Genomic DNA, 22,496 nt, shown 5'->3' on the forward strand with positions numbered 1-22,496 from the left:
GCATCTTTAGCTTAGCTCAACTTCATGCCATGACAACCCCGTTACTTGGTTCACACCAGTCAAAAGGCCTAGGTGGCAATACTAATTGCTTCTCAGGGCTTAGTGCACTCATTGCCAATTATTGCCCTTCTGCAGATTCAAAGTATTCTCCAAACAAGAAGAGACTGTTCCCATTTTATTTGATAATACTGTTTATTGTCCGAAGACTCAAATGTCCACGTATGAATTATACAAAGCGTCTGAGACATGCACAGTCTGCTTGTCTATTCAACAACTTTCATGTGTTCCCAGCACAAGAAAATCTCAGCTTTCAGAATCCAATGGCAAAAAAGGTCCCCCCACCCCCCAATATTACTTCACCCACCAGACAACATCCCAGCTCCCCAACAAGCTTTAAATTATGGCTGCAAGTTAGATACTTATTTTTCATACTTACTAAGCAAAGATTTGAAAATAATGTAAACTTTCTTTTAAATATTTTGAGTTGCTGGCATGAGGAAGAAGGGGAACCTGTATATTTGTGTGTTCTTTTGTGTTTCCAGGAAGGTTCAGTGCGGCACCAGAAGCCACAGTGATAAATTAAGCCAAATGAAGAGCCTTTGACAACTGCTTTTTCCATAAATAGATATTTCACAATGGTTGCTTTTCACGCAACTGCTGGACTGGCAAGCTGATCTTAGTCCCTGGCAGGTTCTGGGACTGCAATCTGGCTAGCAAGAAGCAGTCATATATCACAGCCAGCCTCCAAACTTTGGAAAAAGTCTGTGCCTGCTGTAGGGGCAGGAGGAGGAAGACAGAAGGAGAAATACCACTGCCACTGGTATTATAAAATAACCGGAGGTCTCTACCCTCCACATGTTTTAACATTCTTCCCACTGTATGTTGAAAGCTTCCAATGCAGAACCCCTTTAAAAATAGTAAGTGCAAATCTAACCGCTAAAGAAGGAAATTTAAAATAATAATAATAATAATAATAGAGCACAGGAATGATACAACTGAGTGCCAAAACAAATGGAAAACATTACAATCAAAGAGTATCAGCAGAGAGAGGTAAATGTCACATATGATATAACCATACAGGAGGCAAAACCAGGAGTCTTATATTGGATTGAACAGATTTTTTAAAATATACTGAAAATCAAACAGACTGGTCCAATATGACATCTTTTAAAAAGTTACCTTGATGAACAGCATGAAAAGACCGGGGGGGGGGGGGCAGGGCTGGCTGACAGTACTTCCGGGCACCCCCCCAACTGATTTTCAACTGATTTTGGGGGCTTGCAAATGGGGGTGGCTAAGCAGAGCTTGGGAGCCACAGCAAAGAAACAAAGCTGGCTCAGAAAATCTGGACCCAAGAAAAGAGGGGAAGAGAAAGTAAACCAATCAAGCAAGAACATCCAAAGGAAGTTTAGAAAACTTTTGAGGGCCAGAAGTTAAAAACATAAGTATAGACAAAAGAGTGTTTATTTCAAAAACATATAAAAACCTTGTAGGGGCCCAAATAAAGCCTCATAAAATGTTCAAAGTGACAAATGCACAAAAAAGAATTGGATTGTGGATTGAACACACCTCTGAAGAAAACACATCAGGTCATACACTGGTTTTTGTGTGTGCGCGCATTTGTCACTTTGAACATTTTATGAGGCTTTATTTGGGCCCCTACAAGGTTTTTATATGTTTTTGAAATAAACACTCTTTTGTCTATACTTATTTATGTTTTTAACATCTGGCCCTCAAAAGTTTTCTAAACTTCCTTTGGAGGTTCAGAAAATCTGGAAACAGAGCTGGATGATGTGATTATTTTGCAGGCAGCCAGTGTTCGTTTTGTGACTCCAAAGGAACATTTATAATCACAGTTTAGATAGGTGTGCCTCGAATTTCTGTCTCCCATTATAACATTTTTGGGAGGAGGACTTCTAGGGCAGTTCTCTCCACAAAGGTTCACTACTGCACTGTGCAGGCTAAAGAGCTTGAAGTATGGTCATGGTTAAAATCATTACTCCACATAACATGACATTTTAAGTAGGGGGAGAAGAAGGACCCCTATGATCTACCAAATACTAAAAGGGAAGAGTGAGTCTTTCCACTGGTTGGGAGGGGCTTTGGCACTAGAATTACATTTACGGCACAAGCATGCTCTAGGAAGTAGACACAGCAAATGGTTGATTGGGAGACCTGATAGGTAACCCAGCTTCCCACTTGAATATTCTTTTATTAAAACTTTATACTTGAGAATGCAGCACTAAAATCTGCACACAGTTATCCCATACACACAACAGCAGTGGTTTAATATCCATTAACTGTGACCCAACTAGTCACCAAAACGTTGTTCTTGAAAGCAGTGCCCTCTCTGCCCTTGCAACACACAGGAGCTGCTTTGCAACAGGAAAGGGAATGCAGTGTTCACCAGAATTGTGGGAAATCAATCCTCTTTTGTTTTGGGGGCTAGGTTTGCTCTCAGTCCAGTAGCTATGTGCGCATGTGGCAGAGAAGGGAATGATTCTGAAGCACTGAGGGTAGAGTTTAATTTGTGCTGTGTGTGCGTGCATGTATATATATAAAGGGGAAGATAGGGTTTTACACAAGCAGAAGCCAGTGGGGTTGGGATGGGAGCTGTCCCTACAGCAGTGGCTGCCCTCTCTCAAGACAATAAGAACCTGGTAGGCCTGCTACACAGAATCAGAGGGAATATTTTTCAGCCATTCGTACTGTTCATTCTGGTCCGTCCCCCCCCAAACTATGCCTTGGCATGTTGATAACTGTGATCCCAGTTGTAAGAAACCGCTCGTTGACACAACACAGGGGTGGAAACCAACAAACCAACATATGGGTGGCTTAGACATCTCCTTTAGCCCCTCCCCTCCACCACCATTGTGCCTGCCCAGGAGACCTTATTTTCATGCTGTTTCCAGGAAATGATGTCAGAGGTGGACCAGTCTAATTTCTTGCAGGCTTTGTTGCTACTGGACTGCCATGGCGCTGGGGACTCAAGGGTCCTCAATGTCAAGAAACTCTTGCTTAGGTGGGGCCACTCCACGGTACCATGCACATGAACCATCACTTCGCTTGATGCAGGCATAGTGTTTTGCCTGCCGCCCATTGATGTTCTTCTCAGTCACCCAATCAGTCCACAGACACTCATCCTGAGCAGAGACAAAGCAAGGGATGGAGGGGCAGCGGGAGATCTGCAGAAAGAAGAGACAACCATCAACAAACTAAGAACCATTTCAATTGCTAATGAGACTGAAGTTTCTTGTACAAGCACATTTCTCCTAAAAGAGGAGAGTAGTTGTAACCTTGGGTATCAAACCAGGCAGGAGTTCTTGCTCTGAACAACCAAGAGCCACAGTTAAAGAGCCAGTCTCTTCACCTGCTCAGCAGCAAACATGCAAGTCATCAAATTTCCTTCAAAACACGAAGGAGGTGATTAAAAACAAACTAGAAACAGCCTTTTCAGACAATTGTCACTCAGTCATGGGTTTTCCACACCCTTCACCCTTTCCTGCTAGCATTTGGGTTGCATTTTTCCTCCAGACATCAATAGATCATCACCATCAAGTTGGAATTTCACATCCTTAATAAAAGGCAATAGACTAGGATAGCAAATGCCATAGTCTACCACACTACAGCCATAAGAAGAAATAAAAGTCAATTCATGGTTGTAGGAAACTGTGATAAACCATTTAGCGTTATTAGGTTATAGTCAATATTTCACAATTGGTCTAGAAGCTGGCCAAAATTTAATTAGGACCAAAGCTTGGATTCTGGGAATACATTATTGGTTCAATCTCTATTTTAGAGCAGAGTCGGGATCCCTATTAAATTTTTTGAAAAATGAATTGCATAATACGAATTGGGATGCCTCAATTAAATTCAAACTCAATCAAATTGGGATTGCACTTGATGATCTAGCTTTATCTGACAAATCCTATAACTTTAAAACAATTAAGCAACGTCTTATCAATATTGAACAACAAAAACTCCAACCAGCCCAACCCTATATTTGTTCTCCTGCCAGACTTGGACTCACTAACTATTTGGGCAGGAAGGCCCAATATCTCCACGCTCTTGATGTTCCTATACAATGTGGGTGTCGATCATGTGGCCCACGGGCTGTATCCGGCCCCTGCAGGGCTGGAATACGGCCCACGAGGAAGTGCTTGCATTTCCCAGCCATTACTGCTGCTGCGTTCCCAAAACGTCTCTTCCTCTTTAGGGAAGCAAGGGGGAAGGAAAAAGAGAGCGTGCATGTGTGCAGTAGGCTTGCCAAGTCCCCCCGGGGGGCAGGGAAACCCCCACCCCAGAGGCCCCTTTCCTGCCGCCGGCGGATCGGGCCCCAGGGGGAACCCCACCCCAACGTGTACGTCGCCCGGAAGTGACGCGACCACGCCGGGCACGCTGGGGGTGGGGCCACGGTCATCCGAGGGAAAACTATGGTTTCCCCTCGGGTGGTCGTGGCCCCGCCCCCAGCGTGCCCGGCATGGTCGCGTCACTTCCGAGTGACATGGGAGAGGGAGTCCCATGGCACCTTCAAAACCAACGAAGTTTGATTCCACATATAAGCTTTCCTGTGCATGCATACTGAGAGGGAGGGGGGCGGGGGGGAAGAGAGAGATTATTCTGACAAGCCTGCTCTGCCGTTTACTGTGAGATCTGATCACACACATACACACCCTAATGTTAGAAAAGGAAGGGGGACAGAAAAGAGATGCATCTGGAATAATAGAAATTAAGGGGAAATTATTTTGGCTTACTCTGAAAAGGTTCCCCCCCCCCATAAGATTAGGTTTCTGTTTGCCTATCTGGGATTTTCTTTAAAAAAGACCCTGGTTGGGAATTACAGCACTTGGATTGGATCCAATGGAAGTAGATGGCTAAGTATTTAAAAATACATTTATAGTTTCATATATTCCAGTTCAACATGTGGTCTCCCCTCCTGCTGTCTTTCTTCATGCCCCCCCCTCTTTTTAAACTTTTTATCATCATCACTAGCAGTGAGTGGATTTTGTCCAGTCTGAAAGCAATGCATTATTTCACTTGGAGCAATCCCCCTTCCAGTTCTAACAGATGAAAAATAATAATAAAAGAGACCTAACATCACCGCTTGCAATCTTTATTATAGTTGAAGCTGGGATTTCTTTGTTCCACTGTGCATCACCTTGCACTTGACTACACTGAACTTCATTTGCCACATTGTTGCCCACTCACCCAGTTTGTAGAGATCATCCTGGATCTCTTCACAGTCCACCTCGGTTTTCACTATCCTGAATAATTTCGTGTCCTCTACCAACTTGGCCACCAGTTCCAGACTTATTTATGAACAAATTAAATAGCACCAACCCCAGTACCAATCCTTGTGGGACCCCACTGTGTACTTCCTTCCATGGAGAGTACTGTCCATTTATTACTGCTCTCTGCTTCCAATTGTTTAGCCAATTTTTAATCTATAAAAGGACCTGCCCTCTCATCCCATGATTGCTAAGCTTGCTCAGGAATCTTTGTTGAGGTACCTTGTCCAAATATACAACGTTGCAGGCCTGTAGCCAGGATTTTGTGGCTTGTGGGGCAAAAAATTTTTTGGTGGGGCTGCCATTATTTTTCTGTCTGTACTTTTAACTAATAATAAAGACATAAATGAGGTGTCAAATACCATCCTCGTGGAGTTTTTCTCCTTTGTCTGCAGCACTGAAAGGGTTAGAGTAAGTGAGCTGCTTCCTAGAGAGGCCGAGCAAGAGGGGGAGGAAAAGGTCTGGGGGGGGGCCTTTGGTATTGAATGGACAAAGAGAACAAGGAGGCGTTCAAATTTGCAAGAGAAGGGAAAAAAGCCTTGCAGCCAGATCCTAAGAAGGTTTATTCACATGGGGGGGATCAGCTTCTCAGCCCCAGAAGGGAGAAATGCTGCTGTTGTGTTGTTGACAAGAAACTGGTATTACTTTTAAAATGTTATAAATAGTTTTTAAAACGTCTTCCTGAAAATATCATCCCTACAGAGAAATGGTGGAGTCAGTGATCGCTTGGTCTCTCCTCTGCCCTTCCGAGGCAAAGTGACTGAGGGAAAGCAGGAACAGATCACCTCCACAACTTCTTGGATCGCTACTCTGCTCTGGACCTTTTGCAGGCTGTTTTCAGACCGGCCAATGGGAGGGAGGTTGTCAGCTACACCCAGCAGAGTCACTAGCCAATGCCATCGCCACTAACACACCCGACTGGCCCCGCCACACCCCCTCTCCAAATACAGGCTTCTGATTGGATGGCTCTGCTCAGCCAGCCATGCAGCTATACTAATGAAGCAGCAGGTATGGACAGGGAGAAGGAGGAAGAAGGGTCCACTGCAAATCTTTTTAAAAAGTATTTGGGGAAAGAAACAAAAAGGTTGGGCATGGGAATTGAAAAGTTGTGGAGGGCGGAAGACTTTTCGGCTCTGTTCTCGGCGCGTGGTTCACCGCAGGACCATGTGCCTTTAAATAAATGTTTAAAAATGACTTTAAAAAGGGGTTTCTGCAGAAAATCTTGTGGGGCTGTCCTTTTAAGAAAGGGGAAGGAGCCCAAATAGCCCCAATGTAGCTACGGGCCTACACTGTTGTCTACAAGTTTGTTCACTTTCTCAAAGAACTCCAGAAGTCTGGTTCAACAGACGCCATGCTGATTTTCCCTCAGCAGGTTCTGTTCCTTTATGTGCCTAATAATTCTATCTTTGATTACTGTTTCTACTAATTTGCCTGGAAAGTATGTTAGGCTAACTGGACTGTAATTTCCTGGTTCTCCCCTGGCCCCCTTGTTAAAAAAAATTAGTGTAGTATTTGCTACTCTCCAGTCTTCTGATACACACTGGCTCATTTTAGTGACAGGTTATATACACTGCTTAGTAGATGAACAACTTCACATTTGAATTCCTTAAGACACCTTGGCTGTGTGGCTGTGCGGCATCAGGACCCAGAGACCTACAGGTGCTTTTGGAATTCTGACATAGCATGATGGTGGGCACAGCCACAGGAGGTGGAGGAGCCAGCCATAAAATGGCCTCTGCAGCTTATCTTCCAGTCACGCACGGAAGATCCTTCTGCTATCATGGCAGCTGCCGCCAAAGCAATGTTTTAAAAACCTGCCCAAGCAATCAAATCTCCAATGCCCAATCAGAAGCTTTGCTGGGACAAAACCTCATGTGGCCCCACCCACTTTCTAAAAACACTTGGTGGGCACCAGGAAAAGTGTTGCTGAGTGCCAAGTTGCCCATGGGCACCATGTTAGACCCTGATCTAGAACTTCCATCTCTCATCAACTTAACTTGAGTCAGTTCTTCAGATTCCCTTCCTGTAAATAGTTGCTATGGAGTCTGGGTCCCAAATTTTCCACAGTTAACACAAATGCAAAGGATTCATTTAGGTTCTCTGCCATCTCAACATCTTCCTTTAGCAAGCCTTTTATTCCTTTGTCATCAAAAGGCTCATCTGCCTCTCTGGCCAGTTTCCTGCTCTGGATGTGTTTAAAGCAATGCTTATTGCTTGTCTTGATGCTTTTAGCAACCCCACTCATCCAGTTCTCCTTTTGCTTGCATGATTATTAACTTGCACTCTCTTTGCCAGACCTTGTGCTCCCTTCTGTCCACCTCATTGGGGCAGACCTCCCACTTACTCAAAGAAGCCTTTTTGCATTTTATGGCTTCCTTGACTTGGATTGTTAACCATGCAGGCATCCTTTTAGAGTTGGCAGCACCTTTCCTAACCTGGGAAATGCATTCTATTTGGACCTCAATAGTGTGGTTTTAAATAACCTCCAAGCGTCCTCCAGGTATCTGAATCTCTTTGAGTTGCCATTTCATTATGACACAGCAGGGCTTATGAGGATGTGGTGTTTAGGCACACTTGAGCAATGGCAAATCATTTTAGATATTAACCTATAGTAAAAGGTGAAAGAACAGTCCCTGTTACTGTTCAGACTGAAGGACTGCAAGTGCTTCAGTCTCTTGTTATGGCCACAGGATAGAATATTCCTATCAAACATTAACTTGGACACATCCTCCTTACATTAAGCAAGCATCTAAAATGTTTCCTAACAAGAGCCACACACTTTAACCTAAAATTTAGGATCCTCCTATAAAGTAGCAGAAGGTCCAAAATCTAAGATGGTCATATTCAGATTTACCTTGCACTCACAGCCCATTTGGTATCGCTGGTTTAGACTCTTCTTCTGGGTAGCACTGAGGGAATCCCAAGGGACAATGAAGTCACACAGTGTGATGTGCATGTTGCCGTTGCCCTCAGATTTTCCTAGCAGAACAAAATGTTTTTAATTGGGACATATATCAGACACAAACAGAATTCATGACACTCCGTATCAAATATCTTCTTAATCAGCTCCCAAAGTCCGTTTACCGACTTGCAGGTGTCTCACCTTCGCCAAGAGGGGCCAACAATACAAGTGTGGGCTGCAAAAAGGACTTGTTGATACCAAGCCCAGTACAGACAGGGTGGAGCCTAGACTGGGCAGGGTTTGGGTAGGGGAGGTACCTTGGCGAGGTATAATGCTGTACAGTCCAGCCTCCAAAGCAGCCAGTTTCTCTAAGAAAATTGATCTCCGTAGTTTGGTGATCAATTGTAATCCCAGGAGATCTCTAGGCCCCACCTGGAGGCTGGCAACCGTGCCTTGAAGATTGCTGCATAGCATGCCTCATTACAGCCCCCAGAGTCTTGCAGAAATAGAGCTGGCTGCAGAAAGGATATTGGTGGTCCTTGCATGAAAATGCCAGTAGATGGCGCTTGGCAAACCTCTGTGCCTAGTATACGGTAATTTAAAAGCAAGAGCAGCTCACAGGCACCAGTTCCAGCTCCATTCTGACATCAGCGTAACTGAGTACCATACACCAAAAGCTCCGCTTGTCCCATGCACCAGGGGATAGTTCATATATTTCAGTGGGAAGTGCATATAATCCTAGTGGCACCCGGTAGCCAGCAGAGGACATAAGGGAGAGAATTGTTTGATTACATCCCAAGGAATTCTTGGATTCATTATATCTGTATTCAGTGCCATAGCCAGTGGGGGGGGGGGGGGCAGCAGGCCCCCTACCCCAATGTTCCCTTTTTTGTTTCTTTTTAAATTTAAGTAACTTGTTTGGGCCACTGCCGTGCCGGCCCGAAGGGCAAGTCCCTTTCTTCCTTCCTTCAGCTAGGCAGGAAGGAGCTTGGGGCAGATGGTGCTGTTGCACCATGCTGCCTTCCTCCATCCTCCTTCCTCCCCCAGAGGAGGCACCCGCTCACCACCCACTGCCCTGCCTGCCTTGGATGGCATATGGGGATATGGAGGAGGCAGGTAGGGGAGGAGCTCACTGCTGATAACATGTGACCTGTCATGTGACCCTATGATGATGCTACAAGACCCTCCCATGCCGTTCTGCCCTGCCTGCCTGCAATGCCTGCATCTTCCGGTCATTTATTTTAATTTAAAATTCATTTTTGTGCTGCTTATGCACCGAATAAAAACTGACTGACTGGAAATTCATTTTAATTTTAATTATTTTATTTTAACTTTTTATCTAATTAGTTCCCCTGGAGCCCCCGCGCCCCCCATGAAAGAATTCCTGGCTACGGGGCTGCCTGCATCCCACCCTTTTCTCCAAGGAGTTCAAAAGGCAGAGTTTTCCACAGCAGATCTGTAAGGCAGTTTAGACTGAGGGGACAGTGCTTCATATTGAAGTACAGGTCTGAATGTGGACACCCAAAATAACGTCTTCCAGAAGTATTACAGTTGGCTCTCTTTCTTCTCCCTGGCCTTTCTGGGAGCAGGGGGTGGCAATGATTCTATGTTGGAGATATTCCTTACCGGCAATGAGATATTCTTTTTTGCCGCCAACATCCAGTGTCACTCCACATACTGCTGATGAAGGAGCCGTGTAGATGAATTCAATGTCCTGGTCAGGCCCTTTGAACATCTAGAAAGGAAGGGATTGGTGAGGCCAAGTACAGGAGACACCAGTGCCAGTATTTCTGTGAAGTAGGTAATCTAGACAGCACAAGACAAGGTGCTGTTCAAGCCACCAGCAGTCTTGGGATAAACAGGATATCCATTCATGGTGCCAGCAAGGGCCATGTCTCGACAGGTGTCTGGTGATGTTCAGCCTTTCGACTCATTTTGGAGTGTCATCACGACAAGTGACAGGCATGCCTGCCCCCGCACAGCAAGGACTCGGCCAGATTGTTTAGCACTACTGTGCATTCTTCAACCCAAACACAGCAGTTGAACACATTTCCCAGAACATAAGCAGGAGGCAGTGATCCAGGTTTGATTTTGAAGGAGGGTGGTAGACCATGCCCTTGGGAGCCAAAGCACATCGCAGGGGATATAAGGTGCCAGTCTGTTTTTATCACAAGGATTCTTCAAGCCAGTTCTCTCTTTCCTACTCACCCCCCCCCCAAAAAAAAACCCTGCTTATTCCGTAAGACACATTAGAATGAAAAACCTTTGCTGTCAATCATCTTTGCTGTCAATCATCTTGCATCAAAAGAAAGAACTGTTTTTCACTAAGGGCAACCAAAGGGCTCCTACCCCTTCAGTTTCTTGTTTCTAATCATGGACATCAATGGGTGGGATTAAGGTTGCCTAATGCAGGCTTGCAAGATGAAGTAAGGCTCAGTGGGGACTGACTGTGTGTATTGCTTAAAGATATAAGTTGTGCTCTGAAATAAGATACTTCCACTGTGTTCAACTCTGAGCTGTGATGTTCTAGAAAAAGGGTTCCAACATGCCGTCTTAATGAACCTCCCCCAAACTATTTGAGCCAATCTAAAAGCATGGAGCTGCGGTGGCTCAAGTGGTTAAGACGCTGAACTGCAGGCTGTTGGAAGGTCGGTAGTTCAGCAGTTCGAGACCCGAGTTGCCGCATGACAGAGTGAGCTCCTGTCTCTAGTTCCAGCTCCTGCCAACCTAGCAGGTCGAAAGCAAGAAATTGCAAGTAGATAAATAGGTACCACTTCGGTGGGAAGGTAACAGCATTCCGTGCGCCTTGGTATTTAGTCATGCCGGCCACATGACCTCGGAAACGTCTTTGGACAGCGCTGGCTCTTCAGCTTTGAAACGGAGATGAGCACCGCAACCCTAGAGTCGGATTCGACTGGCTTTCGAGCAAGGGAACCTTTACCTTTTAAAAGTATGCAAACAACTTGATTGGTGATGCTCACTCTACTCCCAGGCCCCAAAGTCTGGCAAAACCAATGACAATACATTTAACCCCTCCTACATGATGATAAAGTAAGATAAAATGCTGCACTATCACTTAGCGGCCTGTGCTTCGTTGGCAGTGGTACTGCTGCACATAAAGCATGCAAGGATGCACTGCCCTCTCCAAGGTCTTTGTACTAGACAAGTTCTTACCTGTCATAACGACAGTCATGTTAATATTTTGCAGCTTAATTGATTAGGCTGAAGCCATTTTAATAACACAAAGCTCGTTTCAGAAGTAGAAGTGCCAATCCAAGTTCTTCCAGAAAAGTCGTTAAAGACAAGGTTTGTGATCAATAGTTGTCATGGTCTTTTCCCCCTTGGCTCAATCAGTGTAGCCAGAGAGGTACTAGGTGATTCAAAGTCCAGTTAGTTCTAACAGAACATTTGTATTCAGCTGCTTTCACATATTTTTGAGAAATCATAATTCATTAATAAGACTGTGCCTACTTCCCTATCCCAAACTCACTATGGAGTGTTAGGATTCCTGGGTCTAACTCCAGGGTGTATGAGGGCCTTATTTCACCATTAAACAAGCTGAACAATAGGCTTTTAAAAATCTTCACAGTGCTGTGTGAGTCCCAAGTTGTGCATTCCTTGAGTTGTTCCAGACTTGGGCATTTGAGAAACAGGAGTGAAAGAGACATCATCACTGATAAGATATCAGTGGTAACTAAAAACCTTCAGAGCCCTTTTTTGGGACCATTCCCTCTGTTAACAAAACAACTGTATTGCCCCAGAAGCTAGAACAACACAAAGGTAACATGCTGGTAGGGTCTCTGTATTTTTTTAATCCTTAGCTTATGCTGTGTTCCTCTTAATTTTTTTCAACTGTTGTTTTTTAATTCCATGTAAATGAGACCATCATGAAAATGTTATATTTACCTTTATCTGCTTGATCTCATACTGGATACGTTTGATGGGATTTCCATAGATGTCATTACCAGAGTCTACCTCTCTCTCGGAAACAGCTTTTGCTCTGATCACTGAAAATACAAAGAGACAGAGGAAATTAGTGGACATATGTGGTACCAGCGCTGCCTCCAAGCCTTCTGAGGCTTATTATTGTCCTAGCAACAGTGAATCTCATCCCCATCACACCCCACACCCAACAACTGTACCAGCAGTACTGTTAGCCACCCATGGCCACCATTTCCAGATAGCTAAATACACTGATCAGGGCCTAGAAGCTAAACAGATTTGTCAGCAAACTTGGGGCACTCCTCAAGTTTGCAGAAAAATATGAAAAAAGTGGGGAGTTAATTCCCCCCCAAAATAAAAAGAACGCACTTACCTCAGGTGGTTGGCAGCTGCACAGCCTGGGGCTCCACGCTTGGTCCAGCAGTGGTCCACTCTGGGCCTGGTGGCAGCAGCTACACAGCCAGGGAGCTGAACTGAGCCTGGCGGCGGCCACCCAACCCAAGAGCCATGTTGGGCATGCGGGCGCAGCTGGGGAACTGGGTTGGGCATGCCACCAAAGCACAGAAGCTGTTCTGGCATGCTGCCAGTGGTGTTGCACCCCAGGAGCCATGCTGGGCCCAGCAATAGCGGCATAGCCCATGGAGAGCCCAGGGGCTGCACCCAGGGCTCTGTATTTAGTGGGCATATGTAGTACCAGCACTGCCTCCAAGCTTTCTGAGACTTATTGTTGTCCTAGCAACAGTGAATCTCACTGCGACAGGACCCGGTGGTGGCTGCTGGAGAGCCCGGGGCTGCACTGGGCTTGGCAAGAGAGTGAGGGGATGGGATTCCCCTCCATGAGTCTTGCAGGCCCCCACTTGTCTACTTTCTTTTAGTGACATGTTCCTCCAACTGTGGATACCTAAATCTGTGGATTGGGGTCACATTGATGTTAAACAGATTTTTCAGCAAACTTGGGTGGCTCCCCAGGTTTGTGGAAAAATCTGAAATCAAAAATATGGGGGGGGGGGGTTTCAATCCCCACAAAATACATTTGCATGGTATGCACACGCACAGTCAGCACTCCTACTGGAGCAGAACAGAGCTGCTACAGACAGGCCCACTGGCAGATATCGGCAGCTCCTCCAGGCCTGTGACGGCAGAGACACCAACAGCTGCTGCGGGGCCAGTTGCAGCAGCGGAGGACACTGACTGCTGCTCCAGGCCAGCAGAGGAGGACACCAGCCCAAGTGTAGGTGGTGCAGCCTGAAGCCACACTAGGCTTGGTGATAGGGGATATGAGACTCTCCTCCCCAAGAATCTTCCCCCCAACTGAGTCATGTGTGTGGGGATCTGGCAGCGATGGGGGAGGGATCCCCCCCCAATGAGAATCACAGGTCCTCACTTGTAAATTTTTTCAGGGGGCAGTTTATGTAGCATGCTGCAAACAATACCATGCCGTCTTTTTCAGCCAACTCTCTGCAATCCTATTATTACTATAGATTACCACTAACCATCTCCAAGAGAGCTTGCAGCAATACTGGCAACATGCATGCTCAATTTCAGAGATAAGGCCAAAGCTATTAGACTTCATGCAGTGCTGTAGCTGGGCGTGGGGGGGTGAGTGGAACAGATACACTTTGCCGGGTCCTGGAAAGACCAGCTCAGGTCGCAAGCTGATGATGATATGTTCCAGTTACGTCATTTCAGAAATAACATGGCTATCTTTCTTTTCATTACTTATGAGATTGTATGTATGGGATAGAATCACAAGGGGCAGGGGACATTCATCAAGTTTTTACTGTGAACCCTGATTCCAAGAGGGAGTAGGTTGTTATAACTGAAGACCCTGGAACATTGATAGCGGTAAGTAGCTTTTCCTGTTAATATTCAGACCACACACCTGGTACATTATCCTTAGAGAAGCTGTACAGTTTCACTCACTGAAACTTCTCCAAGTAAATTTTGACCTGTGCTTAAAATCTTCAGGTAGTTTATTACAGAGACCTATTGTCATGTTGATCCTTAAGGACAAGATATACAAACGAAGCAAGATAATACCTATTATTTAAGCCTCAATGATCTCACCAAATAAAAGAACATTCGAATTCCCATACCTACCAATAGTGCCATCTATCTCAACAGTCTGTCCTCTGCCATCCAAGAATTACAGGAAAGTTTATGAGCTGGGCACAAAGGCAATATTAGCTATTGTTAGACTTCACTGCGCCAGTTCCAAACATGGAGTCCATGTCTCTTGCTATGTGTCCTCCAGTCACTGATCTATCCTCTATCATATCCTTTTCAACAGTAATCACACATTCTGTGCCAACATTCAGAAAGAGGTAAATGTAAAAGTCTGTTCCATAAGGCCCCATCCCTGAATCTTCTCAGCAATTAGGAGAAAGTACCTTGCTCATCTGATTTGCTTCACATAAAATTGGGAACTGAGTTGTCACATAGAAAATATATTCCAGGGCTAAGCTCGTGAGCAAAGGCATCCTCTTATCATTACTGTCTCACAAATTGTAGTGTCCAGCAATGATCCCTCTAAGCTGTGGAGTCTTATGGGCAAAAATTCTACTTTGTGAGCTACTGGCATTAAAGTTGTGAGTGAGTGATTTGGCTGCTGCATAAATTAGTTTGCTCTGGAGCCATCCTTCCTGAGTTAAGACAAAAGTGTGTGAGCCGCAGGCTAAAAAACTGTGTACCACACACTAACTCAGCTTAGAGGGAACACTGGTGTCCAGGGCTGGCAAAAAGCAGAGGTCAAATAATGCTTTGAAATCCCCTCACATGTTCCTACTCTGGTGTAAGCTGCATTCACTAATAACACTGATACAAAAACCACTATGAACCAACTCTCGGAACAAGCAATAGTTTACCCCTCAACCCAAAGATTTTTTTTTTTAAAGGATGATCACAAGATCCCTTGCAAATCCCTGCATGACCATCCATAAATTAAACACAGCACAGATCACACAGTGCCCCAAATGAAACAGGAGCTAACCAGGTCCACCACACCTAAGTGCATGAAGAGCGTGTGAGCTAAGCCACACAATACAAGGTGTATCAAAATTACACACAAACGCACACACACTGTAAATTGTTTAGAAACTGGGGCTCTGGGGCAAGTGATGTTCTGTCTTCTTGGTGCTTGGGGGGGGGGGTCAACAGTGGGATGGCTTCTAGTGTCCTGGCCCCACTGGTGGACCTCCTGATGGCACTGGTATTTCTGGCCACTGTGTGACACAGAGTGTTGGACTGGATGGGCCTTTGGCCTGAACCAACATTGGCGTCTCTTATGTTCTTATGTTCTTAACTGGGTTTGCTTGCTTCTAAGAAATGTACACCAAAAGGGCCGGGAGGAAGGAACAGAACTTTAAAAATGAAAGCTTAGAAGTGGGGTTGGGGTTACAAACTAAAATTCAGCGTGACAATTGGGAGGAGAGAAAACAAGGTTTTTTAATCAGATCTGTGGAAACATCCTGTAGCAACATATTCCCTCCATTAACTAAGCACTATGTTAAGTAGTACCTACTTCTGTTTGCCGTACGGATGTTGTCCATCAGTTTCCCTAGAATAAAGTTTTGCTGTTTTGAGAGTGAATAACTTTTCCCTCTGATGCTAAGAAGGGCACAAGTCTGACTCAACATCCTGTTTACCAAGCAGAGTCTACCTACAAATATATGAAACCACATTATACCAGCGCAGTCCACTTTCCCATCATGCCCAGGCTGAATGGCAGGGACTTTCAAAGGTCACAGGCAGAGAGAACTTTCCTAACCCTATTTACTGGGGCTACTTTGTCTCTAAAAGTGCTGGGGATTGAACACGGGACATTTTCCATACAAAACATATGCTCAGCCATGAACTTTGGGCCTTTTTAGTTGTATGATTTCAAATAGGACAGCATAGGCAACTCTGAAATCGGCTTTCACAGGAGACTTCGGCAGTATTTTAATTGATGAAAAAGAGGAAGGGAAGGTTTTAATGTAATTTCTAGACAGCCCCCTATGTATTTCACCGGGTTTTCACTTGGAGTTAGCCTTCAGGCTGACCTGCAATTTTTAGCTTAAGCTAGCAATGAGAAATAAGGAGGAGAAAGAAATAAAACGACCTACCATATTCATTTCTTAACAGATGGGCCCCCAGTCAGCTGCCCAGCCATTTGTGACAAGACTGACTTTACATAAACATGATTCTACATCTCAGGAAATCCTTCAGTTGTTACCTCCACCTCTCTTATCATTCAGAGGCTCTTACTAAATGACTTGGTCCCATTACACTGCAGGAAGCCCCACTTACACCAGCAGCCATTGGTTCACACTTAATTGTTGCCATGAAGCCAATTCAAATGGCATTAGTAAAGACTCTTAAATATGACTGCAATGCTGAACTGTGACAAGAGTGTGTCGGGGCAATGGACAATACTGTAGCCCAAAAGCAATGCCTTTACACTGAACCAGAAGGATGTGCTTTAGCCAAGGGGAGCCTTGCGCCTAAGCATCATGTCAAAGCCAGATGTAGTCTCCTGGACTATAAGAAGTCTCCTGCTCCTGCATCTCCAGCAACAGGATCCAGACCAGCAGCCCTGACCTCCATACAAGCAGAAACAGCAGCGGATCACAGAGGGAAGCCATGCTCTGCAAAAGGACAAGATGTTCCTGCACAGACGCCATGAACAATCCCCTTCTCCATCACGCAGGCATCCCCCCCCATCTCCACGTATTAACATAACCAAAAGAAGCACGCATTCCTCTCCAGACTAAAACAAAAGGATGTGTCTGATGACGACATCAGTAAATCATCAAGTCTTCCTGCATCCCATCAAGATAACGCAGCTGTCAAGCATCTGTTCATTAATCCCAAGTACCAGTCCTGCAACCTGATCGGTTCTTTCTTTCCTCCTTTGTCGTTCCTATTCTTCTAAAATGGTTCACTCCTAGCCAAGCCATTATCTGCAATTGCCCAACCATTAATCCCTTTTCTGCCCTCCTCATAGCTTCAGTTTTGGTTAATATTTCCTGGGGATCATGTGACAACGGGCAACAGCCTCAGGTCACCTTTTTGGGTATAAAAAGAGAGCATTCAGCTATTGCTCTCTTACCTTTCCTAACCCCACCCTATCTTGCTGGTTCCATTCCTTGCGTAGTTTGGGACCTCTCCATGTGTGTTGCTGGTCAACGCACAACCCCTTACCTCATTTTATCCCCTTTTCGCTGCAGAGTCAACTCGCCTCGCCAGATAGGTAAAGTATCACCCCACCAACAATACTTCCTGCTAATGCAAACATCTCTGTACTTTTCTCTCTGGATTCTTAGTCCTGTATTCTGTGTGTGTATGCTTGATTTTATGTCTGTATGTGTGAGAATCCTTCAGTAAAGAAATCACTGCTTTAGTAATCTAGCCTCAGTGTCTATTCCTAGGGACTGGAAAATCAAACTCCCATATACACAGGTTCCGGGCCTATATTTAATGCCTATTGCCATTTAATATTCATAATTCCCCACATTTATTGATAAATTAAGGCAATCTGGCTAACAATGACACAGCCATCATGGCAGACAGCACAATAAGTGCTTCACAAGGCCACAGAAGGCAGGTGAAGAGTTGGTACAGGGATGGCATTCCTATGGCAGGAGTAACATCCTAAAGCTCTGATTCAGACAGGGTTGGGAATGTGTAGAATGTGATATTAGCCATTTTGTTTATTGATATAACTTTTATCCCACCCTTCCTACAAGAAGCTCAGGGTGGTATACATAGTCCACCCCACCCCATTTTTTTACAACCAGTATGTAAGGAAGGTTAGGCTGAAAGGTTAGCTATCAAAATGGTTCTCTTAGCCCACACCACAGATTCTGCAGAACAGGCCCTATGTGAACACAGCAGTGTATAATGATATTTATTTAAATTAATAGATGAACATTTAGCACAGACCTTACCATGAGGATGCAGAAGAAGCAGCTAATCAGCACAGATGTGAAAAAGCAGTGGCCTGAACAGAGTTCTTTGCTTGGGAGCTCCACTAGCCATGCTGACAACTACTTTAAATATAGCTTACCATATACATACTCCATTCCTGGTTATTTTGAACAACAAGGGAGCTGCAATAAGCTTCACCTGCCTCCATCCCAGTCTCCCTAAGAAGAGATTTATCTAGGATGTGCTTCTCTTACTCCAGGCAAAACATCTCTCAATAAAGTGAGTCTCAAACCAAATGGCTACATTCAGAATACAGAAAGTTAAGGGGTGACGCACTAAAGTCAGCCACAAATCTAATGGAGAGCACTTGATTGCCTTTGCAATAAACTTTTAGAAAGAAGGAGTTTTAAGTTCTCAAATAGTGGTCTGTGGGAGCTTAAATGTGGTCTGTGGGAGCTTATGTCTTCACAGTGGATCCTGAAGATGGTACGATACCAAAAGCCTAGGCAGGACAACTTCTATACTGTGGCTGAATTGGGAAGCAAATCCCAAATATTTTCGGTGGTTCCCTTTACCTGAAAAATTGGGAAAATAGGAACATTAAGGGGAAAACCTCTTAATCAGAAAGGCAATGGGACAACTGCAAAATGTTATCTAGAAAACTGTGAAATCTCCTACATAACTGGCTGCTTGTCAAGACAACATGATGTGCACTCCACACCCTCACTGAAACACATCTGTTCTCCTCCCCCTCAAAAAATTTATTTTTGCAAACATCCAAAATGAGGAAGTATTCTGTGTAACTTAAAAGCGTATTACATTATGTACACCAACTAATCCTAATAGAGGGGTTATTCTATTGAATTTGTCGTTCTGGAGGAACTGTATTATTCAGTACAGAGAGCTGTGGACAGAAGGACCTCAGAAGTCAATTCTGGATCTGTGATTCTGAATTACTTACCTTTTTCTTCTATGCTAGTCCTAGCTAGAAGTTTCCAGCATAACTGAATAGGGGAAGGATACATCTCTGCTTCAAGAGTCCTATCCTAGCATAATACACATATGGTGCATTCATCATCTGGCTCGGTTTCACAACCTCCTTTCAATTCAGTTTGAAGCAAACGGCCTGTGGCCTGGCTTGAATGCTTTTGGCCTGGCTGAGATGACTGTGTGACAGCGGCTGAGAGTTTTTAGGCCTGGTTAATAGTTATCGCTCCAGGCTTTTCCACTCACGTGCTGCTGAATCACTGGCAAAAAATGCAACCTCGTCGAAGGAGGATTTTTGTTCTGAACAGTGCGGCTTTGTAGAGGGAACTGCTGCTTTGCACTTTCTAAGCCAAGCATCCAGCAGTTCAGCCAAGCCAGGGACCAGGGATAGAGAGCAAAAGTATATGCATGAGGATACATAAATATATGGCTCCCAGAAAAACAAAAGAGCAAGGAAAGTAAATTCCATGTGCTGTCTTCCTTTTATAGCTCACCCCCACCCCACCCCCAGAAAAGGGTGCTTGCTCTAAAGATCTAATTTGAGCACAGAATTCTTCCCTCTCTGAGAAATACGTGTTCATCTGAGACAACCCAGGTCATGAGCGCACGTGGTTTAAAAAGAGGTTCTTAGCTGTTTTAAACATGTCAGATGTTGCACATGTAGATCACTGGTCCGTATCAAGAACTCGCAGAGAAGTAGTCTTCTCTCTTCCAAATCTACAGATCACAAATCATATCAGTGTCACTCCAGAACCCTGCTTTCAGTGACTTTTTAAAATTTCTTCTATATACTGTCCAAATCCCCAACCATGGTACCCGTAAACAGAATCTGATACAGGAAATATTCTTCCCACAACTCCTGCAGGTGCATGCACCCTGTTCATAGTCCCTTTTGTTTCTCCTGACAGGTCAACAAACTTCAGGCCTATTTCCAAGAGCTCCAGATAAGACTTGGGCTGCATTAGCAGGGGTGATTTCTCACTAGAGCTGCCTCGCAGCACAGAGCCATTTGCCCCAACACAAACATGTAAATTTCACACCCGAGGCTGCGGGGCTGCATTTGACTCGGGGCTTCGCCCGATTTCCTCCGCAGTTTCATGATCCTCAAAAACCAGGATCACGAAACTGCGGAGGAAATCGGGCGAAGCCCCGAGTCAAAATGCAGCCCCGGAGCTTCGGGTGTGAAATTGACATGTTTGTGTCGGGGCAAACGGCGCTGTGCTGCGAGGCAGCTCTAGTGAGAAATCGCCCCAGGTCTCTCCACATATAGAGAGCCAGTGTGGTGTAGCAGTTAGAGTGTTGGGCTAGGATCAGGGAGATCCAAGTTAGAATCTCCATTCTTCAATGGAACCTGGCTAGGTGGCCTTGGGGCAGTCACACATTCTCAGCCTGATATACCTCACAAGGTTGTTGTGATGGTAAAATGGAGGACAGAATAATGATGTAAGCCACTTTGGGTCCCCATTGGGGAGAAAAGCAGGGTATAAATGAACTAACTAAATAAATATAGCAAGCAAGGTCAGAGGAATGTTCATATCTGTTCTTATACTTAATCCAGCAAGATGCAGTATAGGTCTGTATGTTGAAACTGACAAAAAAGAGCCAAAATGACAAATTGAACATATTTTACAAATATATGGAGTATCCTATAAACTTCATCTATATCAACATTCCTAGTTCAGGACAAATTCTAGACAAGCAGCCTGCTTATGCCAAAAAAACCCTCACCCTTCTTGATGGGCAGCGAAAGAGCTCAATCACTGAAAGTCAAGTTCTACCTACATAATCTGTTCTAGCCAACCAGAGTCATTCCTCTGAAACCTAAAAGACTGAGCTGTGGGAAGCCCTCTTTCTTCCATCCCCTCTTTTGCCAGCAGCTCTTCCTTTTCTCCTCAGTGCTAGCTTTAGCACAGAGGTTGCCAAGCTGCACAGCATGTGAAGACAGGAAACCTCTGCACAGAAGAGACAGGAACAATAGATAACCTAGGTATGGAAAGGCCCCTAATTTATCTTATTATGTATTTTATTTATTTCATGTATACACTGTCTATCTCCCCAATGGGGACCCAAAGTAACTTACACCAGTCTCCTCTCCTCCATTTTATCCTCACAACAACCCTGTGAAGTAGGACAGGTAGAGAGAGTGACAGGTCTAAGGTCGCCCAGCAAGCTTCCATGGACCAGTGGGGATTTGAACCTGGGTTTCCCAGATCCTAGTCCAACACTCAAACCACTATACCACATAATGGGAGGGTGAAGATAAAAGAGCCACAATGAGGTATTCTAAGCCCTTGCAGTACCCAGAGTCCAGGTAAGCTCCGCTGCTTCTCAATTCCACTTGCCCTCCTCTTAACCAGGCTTGACTCTAGGTGCTCCAAGATAACACACAAGCGCTTCTTAGAACTTTAATCCCTGGTAAACCCAGAAAAATGCCTTCCCAGAACTTGCACACAGTTTGGTTTTGTTGATCTCAATAAATGGCATTAAAGGGTGGCTCTTTTGGGGAGGGGGGAAACCTAGATCCACTTAGAAGTACAATAGAAGTAATAGGGAAGAAATGCTACCTTTGTAGATGTTGGGAAACACCAACAGTTGACCAATACATCTTACATCCTCTCCCATTAACTACTCACTTCTTCCAAGCCCACTTCCAATGAGTCAAAGAAATTTACTAAGAAATTAGTCACATGGGACAGTATTTATTTATTAGATGTTTCTCCTCCTCCCCACACCCAATGTTGGTTGTTTCATGGTGTCCCTATTCTCTGTCAGTAAATTTCCAGTGTCCACACAGCCCAGCCTTATCCCAAGGCAATTTTCAGTTATAAGCATAGTGAATCCACTAAGAGCAGGTAGCCTTTGTGCCTGCAGGCTTTCAGGTAGGAGCAGATTTAACAAGTCACAAGGAACTGGAATTATCCTCTTGACAACTATGGTTTGAGGAGAGACAGATACAAGACTGACCTTTTTTATGAAGACTGAGGTTGATAAATAGCGTAAATGAAAAAAAAATATTGGAAAGTCTCATGAATACTACAACGTACAATAGTTATTGCAGAAGACAGGTCTTCTGGAAGCAAGAGGAAGCACTGTACCAGTTCCAGAGCGAATTAATATGACAATGACTTTTTCAAATGAAACAAGGTATCTGTAGGTGAGATAAGGAAGACAGAGTACTTTATACTGGATTAAATGTAATTAATTTCTCTCCTTCTCCTTTTCCCCTCTAAACACACACAAACATCACTAGACTCTGTGTACAACAATGTTGCATAGGGGTACAGAAAAAGGGCACAACCCACACTCCAGTTATGCTCCGTCTGACCTCTGCACAATCTGTATTCAGGGTGCCCCCTCATACACCCGTATGTTCCATCTCTGCTCAAGCCAGGCTTACTCAAAGAATTCAGGGCCCCATGGTTGTCTGTTTTAAGAAAGGCCAACAAGATCGAGGCAATTTAATGAAGACA

At 44.6% G+C, this 22,496-nt stretch overlaps 1 protein-coding gene across 1 annotated transcript in view; it reads right to left on the reverse strand.

Annotated features, from left to right (window-relative positions):
- Positions 1–1,711: 1,711 nt before the first annotated feature.
- Positions 1,712–22,496, reverse strand: part of TIMP2 (TIMP metallopeptidase inhibitor 2) — a 47,075-nt gene continuing 26,290 nt past the window's right edge. The window contains exons 2-5 of the mRNA XM_015416992.1: positions 12,097–12,197; positions 9,817–9,925; positions 8,143–8,267; positions 1,712–3,185 (exon numbers count right to left, since the gene is read on the reverse strand). Of these exons, the coding sequence (XP_015272478.1) occupies positions 2,988–3,185; positions 8,143–8,267; positions 9,817–9,925; positions 12,097–12,197 (533 nt within the window). The 3' untranslated portion in view covers positions 1,712–2,987. The remainder of the gene's footprint in view (positions 3,186–8,142; positions 8,268–9,816; positions 9,926–12,096; positions 12,198–22,496) is intronic.

This window comes from Gekko japonicus, unplaced genomic scaffold (assembly GCF_001447785.1).
Source record: "Gekko japonicus isolate JY-2015 unplaced genomic scaffold, Gekko_japonicus_V1.1 scaffold518, whole genome shotgun sequence".
In the NCBI taxonomy this organism is placed as follows: domain Eukaryota; kingdom Metazoa; phylum Chordata; class Lepidosauria; order Squamata; family Gekkonidae; genus Gekko; species Gekko japonicus.